Source organism: Macaca nemestrina, chromosome 5, assembly GCF_043159975.1.
Source record: "Macaca nemestrina isolate mMacNem1 chromosome 5, mMacNem.hap1, whole genome shotgun sequence".
In the NCBI taxonomy this organism is placed as follows: Eukaryota; Metazoa; Chordata; class Mammalia; order Primates; family Cercopithecidae; genus Macaca; species Macaca nemestrina.
The window spans coordinates 6,337,838-6,347,267 of record NC_092129.1 but is presented as its reverse complement, the minus strand read 5'-3'; the positions used below and the strand labels follow the sequence as shown (position 1 = coordinate 6,347,267).

Sequence of the window (9,430 nt, the reverse complement as noted above, 5' to 3'; positions counted from 1 at the left end):
CTCAAACCCATGGCATTGTGGCCATGAAGAACTGGACCCCATGTCATAACCATGAGCTGATTCCCTTTGGGGCCACTGCCTGCACAGAGCTGACGGTCAGACTTGGTGCACCTGGTCACCTCTGCTCTTGGTCATTTCTGTCCCCTGCCATGTAGGACTGTTCATGGAACTTTGGGATGTACCACAGGCTCTGAGCTCTAGAACAAAATCAGGCACAAGGAGCCTCTGGGTTAGAGTCTGCGCACCTGCTCTGGGGGTTTTCTGCCCTGACTTTCTATCCCCACGGTTCCCACCTTGGCGGAGAGCAGGGCTGGACCTCTTTTTGGAGGCAGCCTGTTGTGAATTGCCTTCTTCCTCACATTCCTTCCTTCCTCAGTTCAGGCAACCCTCATTGCTGGGGGCTCCTGAAAACATCTTGTTTAAGCCAGATGGTTAGCTTGTAAATACGAAAACTTCTCCCAATACTTCATCTACTGTGAATTTCCAAGTTATATTTTGAGAAAGAAAAGTGGAATGCTGTTTGCTTCTTTCTCAGACTTCCTACTCTTGCACCCATCCAGGCAAGGAGTGAAGAGGAAGGAGCATTGCTCATGAAGAACTCGATGCTTTGGGACAAGGATCTTGACTGATAACTTGAATGTTTTATGTGCCTTACTTTAGTCAAGATGCAATGTTTACCAACAGGCACTGAAGCAAGGAGCATTTCAGGACATCACAGAGCTTACAGATGGAGTCTCAGAGCCTCGGTGGGCTCAGGTACGTACTCCTACATCCTCATTTACCAGCTACTGAACCGCTCTGCATTTCATTATTCTGATTTTTAAAAGAGGGGCCCTCTTACACGTAATTCACAGAATTGTTGTGAGATTGAGTTTGGATGAGTAGGATGCAAGAGTGCCTGCAAATAGTAAGTGCTGAATAGATGTTAACCTCTATTATTTCCGCCTGGGCAGGGTGCACATCACAGCCCCATTTCATCATGAAGGAGGGTCAAGGGAGTACATTCTGGGGACACATCACTGACCGGCAGAAACAGGCTCTCGAGGAGATTCCCAAATTTATGTTTTCAAGAATGAATTGAACCAACAGAAATCAGAGTAAAGTCACCCCAGTAGAGAGAATTGTATGTGACATTCTCTAAAGGACATGGGATGCTCAACGAATGGTGTGACTTCCCCAGGACTGAGCCACAGGCCATGGCAGGTAGGAGGTCACCTGAGTGCCAGGTGAGGCACTTCCGCAATGTGCTATTCTGTAGTAAGGAAGGGCCCAGTGGCAGGCTGCTGGCACTTTTCTCAAGGGAGAATGTCAAGAATACTGCAGGCGCCTTAGCCAACTTCTATTTTAAAGCAATTAAAAAAGATGAGGTTCAGCATGAGGAGGCATGATAGCCTTCTGCAATTAACTGGAAGATTGTCAGGTGCAAAGGAAGTGGACTTCTCCGTGTGGCTGCAAGCTCAGAACTAGCATGTTGGAACAAAGATCATAAAGCAACAGGATTCAGTCCAACTTTGGATAGAACTTCCTGGCAACTGCAGCTGTCAACCAGTGGTCTGTTTTGCCTCACGGTAGAATGTTTTCCAACTCAGGTGCGGTTTGTTGAATGAGTATCTATCAGAAATGGCAAGTAAGGGATTTTGCATTGGCTGATGGGAGATTGTACCCATGACCTCTCAGTCCAATCCCTAACATTCCTGATTTCACAGGCATAAGCCTGTTATGCAGGAGACTTAGGAAACAGGGTGGTCTGACACTTTGCTTTTTTAGGTGATGCAAAGTAAAGCAGGTAAACGTTTTCTTAATGCATATGAATATGTTTGTATACCTTAGTCATTCTGTATGTTAAAATGTTTGAATCTGTTTTCTTTTTAATGACGACTTACCACGCTCTAAGGTCATCCTTTTGAGCAGGAGTTCTAATTAGTGACATAGACATCAAAAAAGCTAGACATTATCTGAATATATACAACTACCAGCTAAGAATTTTGAAGTTGATATTTCAAATAAATTCCTGTTTTGATTCTTCTAGTCACTATCCTTTGCTCTTCACTGTCGAGGAAACGTCTAGATCTGCAGTGGAAGGCGTTTTTATATTTCTGATAGTGGGCGAAGGGTGTGGGAGAGGAAAAAGCTGTAGACATGCAGGGGCATGCTTCTGTCTGGTTTCTGTCTCATCAAGCTCAGTTTCCCCTTACGAGAATTGAATCAATTGCGGGTTTTTGAAATTAAAAATTGCAATTAAATATCTGAGATCTTCAGGTCTTTAAATGCGTGCTTTCCCATCCAGACTGCAGTAACTATGATCATGAAAACAGTCCTTACAGAAAGGCACAAGTGCACAGGAATCCATGGCTAAGTGACTTTGTCTTTGGCAAGATGAAGGTGTGAGGGCCAACCCTACAGAAACATGACATCCCGTCCTCTCCTTCTAATCTCTTCTCCTTCCATTCTTTCCTTCCACAAACTAGGTGCCTAATAAAATGCTTGTTGAATAGATGTTTGTTTGATAAGTGTTGCTTTTGAGGATTCTTCTTGCATTAGGAAATATATGTGATGGAGAAATTTTACTCTCCTCAACACTGTTGCATTACAGTTGATGGAAAAATCAAAGGTATGCACAGTTAAGACGAGGATTCAAATTCAGATCAGCTTTACAGAGTGCCCATCTGCAACTTGAATTACTAAATAACTTTATGGATATATTAGCTCATGAAATTTATTTTTAGCTCAGCATTTTTTTTCACAGGAAATGAATATTTAACAAAAATCCTGTCTACTATATGTATAGTGCTATGCATCCGTAGGGCATTCCATTAGTAAGAGTTTGGTATTGGAGAAGAATTCCTTTTCCTTCTAATTCACAAGGCTATGGACACTCATATGTTTAAGCCTCTCACATTTAGCTCTAATATGTTTAAGGTTAGGGAGGATCAGGGAATAAAATTTAACTTTTTGGTCTTACATATTTATCATTTGCCTACTCATTTGATGGCAAGCAGAGATAGTCAAAATGAAAACATAATTTCTTTACCTAGAGTTTTAAAGATCATGGGTATACTTATCACTGTGTACACAGTATGTGAAGTTTTAGGCCTGAATGTGTTTTCCTATAGGAGAAAGAATCCCAACACGTACACATAAACACACATGCACCACTGCGTTTTGCCCAGCACTTCTCTTTTCAGGAGGGTGTGCTTTTAGTGAGTGTGCATTTGCGTTGTTGACGCAAAGACTCTGAGGGCCAGGGAAGCTCCCGGGGGAGCCTGTGGGTTGGCACTCAGGGCTGCTGGCTCAGTAACCTGAAGCCATCACTGCAGCACCACGGGCTCCCTACACACTATCTGAATCTTTAAAATTACAGAATGGACTCCGAGTTAGTAAATCATACATTTAGCATTTTATATTGTCTTGTGCTGTCTGGTAGAAAATAGGTGAAGCAAACAAAACACGTTAATTCAATGTAAACTTGGTGTTTTCTAGGCAAACAAGGCCTAGAGTGTTTTCAAATGACCTTTTGTGAAGTGTCTATTATCTTCCCCACAAATGAGAGCAAGTGATATACGTGAAAGATATTTTAAAAACTCTGTATTCAATTATTCACACCAAATGATATCCATTAAAATTATGAACATTTCTAAATATATTTCATGTATCATACATATATATATATTTTATGGGTATAATTACATATCAACAAAAGAATTCTTGCTGCTTTAACCATGTAAGTAAAACAAAGATTTTGCAATATAACACTCATATATGCATATATACTGGCTGTTTGAATTATGAATTTATTTACAACTTGCCTAGATTATAATAAATGATTACTGTTCTATTATACAAACATAACAGTGTTTTTTAAATACAAAGACTGCAAATGAATACATGAAAAAATTACACACATGTACAATATTTATAATTTATAAATGCAAAGTTAAGACCTCTTTAAATTATTGCACTTGCGCATTTTACAAAGATTTTTGTCATACATATAAAATCATTTTTTAAAATTTACTAACTTATCAACTATGATAAAGTTAGATGCCATTAACTTGAAATTCTTTCTCCTTCCAATAGAGAGCCTATTAAAATTCTGGACACAGGTTCACTGACTCTACAAGTCAGTTCTTTATGAGCATTGTAATTTTGACAGCATATAACCTGTATTACTCTCCAGTAGTTTTTGGTCAGCAAGATTATCAACAGCAAACTCTCAGATGCCTTAGCTACATATGGATCTAGGATCTCTTTTGTTCATATATTCATGTAAAGAAAGCCATCTTTTCTTCTCAGGAAGAATGAAGATGCTGCATTTGTACAAATTTTGGTAACTATTTCACAGTGTGTTGGGCAAGCATGTAATTTCAAATAGGTAGGGGCATTGTATAGAAACACCTTCTCTGGGTAAATCTATTACACTCTCAACTTGCACATGAAATGAACACATAGCATATACACCATACGACAGATCATATGGAAAATAATATTCCTATATGTCATTTATATAGGCTCTTGGAGATACAGCATAGGACTGGGTATTAAGGTGAATAAAGAAAAAGACAAAGGCTGTAACGCCCATGATATAATATTTCAGTTGGGCTAGAGGGTTAGATAATACACTTTTAGAGCTTAACTTACAATAGAAACAAAACCCTTCTACTTAAACTTCTGCAAATACACAGTACCTCAGAGACATTAGAGGAAAACTGAAATGTGTAAACTGACTTCCCTACTTAGTAAGCCCTGGATTCAGCTGTAAGTTTCCACCTTGGTCCTGAGGTGACATTATCCTTTGCCTCACAGGGCCACACCTGGCTCTGCGTGCCATTGATTAGTTTTCTCCCAGTTGCAGGAAAGGGCAGGTGGGCTCTGTATGGCTTCGCAAGCCCTGCTCTCCATTGCTGGGTTGAGAAGAGAAACACCAAGTGAGGACAGCATTGCTTCTTTGGATGTTAAATGTATTTCTCGGGTAACATTAATGTCTTTCTCTTTGTTCTATCTTCTTAATTTAGAACCAGCACACCGTTGACACTTTTTAAATTTTTCTTGCTATTTTTATCATATAAAATGCATCCAATGTTTCAGACAACCAAAATATTCCGTTGGAAAAAAGACAAAAAAGTGTGCACTGCATTGGATATTACTAATTTAAACAATATAAATGGTTAAAGAAGCCAGCAAAATATGTATTGGCTAAATACTGATGCACACGTCAAGATCTCACGGCCATGCGCTGAAAGCATGGGGAAACTCTAATGGCTGACATACTTGGCTGATCTACATTTTACATCATTTAAAAATCAGCTCAATACTTGCAATAGAAGAGATTCATTATAGTGACTAAATAAATACAGTCTTTAAAGAATTAAATCCTAAATAAAATCTGCAAAGTGTCAAAAGCAAACATATGTTTGAAATATGTAAAGACAGAAGTGATTTTAAAAATCATGCTTAGGTACCTGAAACCCCCAAAAAATCATATCATAACCAATGTCACAGTTCTCTGAAGTTCTTGCCGAAAAGACTGAATCTGAACAGTTCGCTGGTTATAGTCACCAGGGTATATGTCAATGAAGTCAAATAAAGGACAGAAATCTGATGAGGAGAGGATGATCCTATTCATTCAACTTGATAAAATGAACTGTGAGTTCCTGTAAATATTTTCAATTATAGTTAAGCAAGAAAAGCAAAATAATAAATACATGAATGAAGAATTAAAATTGCAGTATTTAAAATAAAGGCACAGGCCAAGGCAGGTGAATAATTTAGTCCTATTAAAGCTCAAACCTTAATTTTGAGTTAAAAGACAAGAAACACAATACCCAAACCTAAACCTATTAAAAAACCCAGGTATTTAAGGATTGATGCATCTATTTATATCCTGTACAAACATGTCTCGTATACACAAACATACCAATAAAGAAAAATTAACTGAGATTTTACAAAATGAAAAAAATCTAAAAAGCATGCCAAAAAAGAGGAAACCTATATTGAATAAATGTAGTTTCCAATTAGTTGTTTTTGTTGTATGGAGAACGAGTCACCTGGGGCACCACTGTAAACATCTGTACCTTCCTTTTCCATTGAAGAGTCAGGAATGGGAACGATTGTGTCTAATATTTTGGTCTCTTTTGCAAGATGGGTTTTTCATACACCTCTTAGAGAGAAGTACAGCTGGGAAATGGACCAGAGGCTTTGCCCTATTAATACAGCTATTTTTTAGAATTAGTTTCCACATCCATTGTATTTCCTTTGACCCTTTTCTAATTAATTAATTCACATTGCCTGTATTCAATATTTCATGGTATTGGCAGACATTTATGTTTCCAAGGACATTTTCCGCTAAAAAACACATTCACTGTGTCCAAAAAGATAATGGAATAATTGCATATGACCATAAAACTTGTCTATTATAAACCAACATAACCAATATAAGTGTCTGCAAATTGAATATCCTACATATGCTCGTAGCTGGTTACTAAATTTATACTGGGTGGAAAATTTGGCACAATACACAATACGACCTTAATAGGAACTCATCAAAGCTGTTGTTAGTAAAAACCATCTCTTGGCTTCTGGTGTCACATTGTTCTTTTAAGAAAAGATCTGGGAAAAGGACAAGAAACAGAACTCAAAAGTCTGTCTCCTAAACATCTGACAAAACACAAAAATACTCCTAACTGCATGTTTTCCAAAACAAATTATTAACTAAATATCACTGCATCCCGAGTCCTTTTATTTTAGGTAAATCTGTGATTACTAAGTAAATCTGACACATGGTAAAAGCAATATTGACAGTTTACATCAGAATACAGTCTTTTGTTCATGCTGTGCTTCTATTATGACAATATTTCACAAGAAATTAACCAACCAGTAAATCCAATCACATTCCTTTGGGAAACTGTTCTAAATAGAGATTACATAATACACTTGACCATAATAAATTGAGAGAATTTTCTGTAATAACCTAAAAATGTAAATGTAGCCATGAGATTCCTACCGCCATATTTTCCATATTAAAAAACAGAATTCATACATTCTTTTAAAATTCTTGTAATTAAACAATAATCTTAAATAATTTATATCCCTTCCTGAAATTCAGTCTCCAAGTTAAATTAGATAACTAAATTAACTTTTGTGACTAAAGTTGTATTTGGTAGAATCCAGCTTCATAAATTTGTATGCAGAAAAATATGTATCTTGTTCAAATGCAGTTATATGAATACACTAACACAAAAATGACACTTTCTTGTCAACTGTCAAGTAATATGCATTTTCCGTCAAGAAAAATCATTGCTCTTAACGAATGGGAGAATGGGGTTGATTTATATTTTTTCCTACATGTTTGCTTCTCTCTTCCTCTTTCCTTCTGTCTCTCGTGCGTGTGTGTATGTGTATGTATCATATATACACATATGTATATGTATGTTTACATACATGAGTGTGCATCCTATATACATCTATGTGTGTGTTCTACATATATTACATCCATCCATATATATATGTGTGTGTATATATATCTAGCCACAGTGGTATTTCTATCTCTTTCGTTACTACATTTTACCTCATAGTGTATAATGAAAATAGCAAATGGAGCTCCACGTAGGGAAGATGGCAACTTTCAGAAGCCCACAAGAAAACTGAACACATAGTGTTAATTTTAAAATAAGAACAGTGCTTATGTAGAGCCAACTCTGCCACAACATAAATAAACCATGTTGTAGAAGCCTCTGATTTAATTTGGCACAAACCAGGCTCATATGAACGAAATGCCTATGGTAGTAAATATGTAGAAGCATATTTTTCCATTTTATTCAAACTGACATTCCAGTTTCCTGCCACATCAAACGTGAATATGTTGTTATGATTGGCCTGTCACTTCCTGAGTGAGTCTCTGTCTAATTCAGGTTTGGAGATTACTGTGCCATTGTGCTGAAAATCTTTAAAGTATTAATATGCACCAGAAGTGACTGCTTTATAATCTTTGTAGGAAGAGGTGCAGAGTATTACTTTTGTATTTTTTAAAACACTTACATTGTATAGTAATACTAGTCAACCAAAAAGCTGTATAGAAGAAACCATCGAAATCCACAGACTTCTATGGAGTGATTTGATCTGTGAGACGAGTAAAGAGAACAGAAAGAAGGTCCAACATGACTGTACTGCTTTCTGCTTCTGTTTCTGTGCTATGGACAGAAAGCTCATGAAATATGACCGTGCAGCATGTGGAAAGAGATAAATGAGAGGTGACTGCAGCAGGTCAGAGTAAAATGACAAAGGACACATTTTATGGTTTGATGTTTAAAAGAGAAATGTATGGTACTTTAATTAAACAATGTTTAGAATTAATCTTTCGTTGTGAATGAGAGTCTAAAATTCTGCAATGACACAAAGTGAAACTATGAAGGAATCATTATGAAAAATGCACCCTTTATGTCCATAAGACTTGTCCATTCAAAAAATTATGATGCCTTGCTTTTATTTTGTTCTTTATGCAAAGGGTTCAGTAAAACTGCCAAGACGACAACAAAAACAATTTTAAAAACTGACATCTTTTGAACTGCTACTTGAAGTTCTGAGATTTATTGTAAGGTATACCTCATCTCTTCTCAAAAGGACAGGAAATCTATTTGTTTCAGTGTTAAATTTATTCATCTCAGCCCTTTAGTTTTAACTTAAAGAGTTATGTTTAGTCTAACTAAATTCATGAAGCTCTGAAATAAGAGTCTGACGTTTTGCCATCATTTCTTACCCTGTAACCTCAATGACATTTGTCCTGAGGCTGTGGACTACAACTCAAGTTAATTACAAGTAGGTCGTACATGAACATTCACCATTCACAATAGTAATGTGTAAAAATTCCTATTTATAACCAACAACATCAAAGCAACATTGATGTGAAAGCCCAAGTACAATACCATAATAGTACCATGTTAAACCCTTATTAGAAAGATACAATGGAAAAGTACCCCTTCTGAAGAATTTTTGTCCATTTCCTTTAAGGCCTCAGCAATATTAGCCTATTAGAAAAGGCTGGTTTGCAAGTCAAATGGAGTCACTTGGCCAGCTGATTTCTGAACACGGGGGTGGTCCTGGTTACTCAGTGTCTACGATGCCCCACAGAAGAGACTGGCAGGAAGTCCTCTGCTTGACTTATTTACTTGATGTTACCTTCCTGAAGAGGTTTGCACCCAGTTACCAGGTATAGATTCCCCTCACCCCCACCCCCCCAAAAAGGAAAAAAATGTCAAAGAAGCAAGATGAGGATCTGTAGGTGGGACAGCGTGTCGGGGTGACCAGTGCTCAATCTTCAGATGCAGCTGCCTTCTGAGCCACGGACGGGGATGAAATCCAGGTTGCAGTCTCCTCCCCTCGAATCACCTTCTCCCACTGATTGAGATTATCCCTAGGGATAAAAGATGCAGTTTCA

The 9,430-nt window shown here is 37.4% G+C and overlaps 1 protein-coding gene across 9 annotated transcripts in view; it reads right to left on the bottom strand.

Moving 5' to 3' along the window:
• Nucleotides 1-3,360: 3,360 nt before the first annotated feature.
• Nucleotides 3,361-9,430, bottom strand: part of LOC105487544 (phosphodiesterase 10A) — a 661,304-nt gene continuing 655,234 nt past the window's right edge. For 3 of the 9 annotated variants that reach the window (XM_011751005.3, XM_011751007.3, XM_071096235.1), the window contains one exon: nucleotides 3,370-9,406. In XM_011751005.3, coding sequence (XP_011749307.1) covers nucleotides 9,304-9,406 — 103 coding nt within the window. In that variant the 3' untranslated portion in view covers nucleotides 3,370-9,303. Of the gene's footprint in view, nucleotides 9,407-9,430 lie in introns of all 9 variants that reach the window. The other 6 variants (XM_011751001.3, XM_011751000.3, XM_024794661.2 and 3 more) reach the window with 4 other exon arrangements.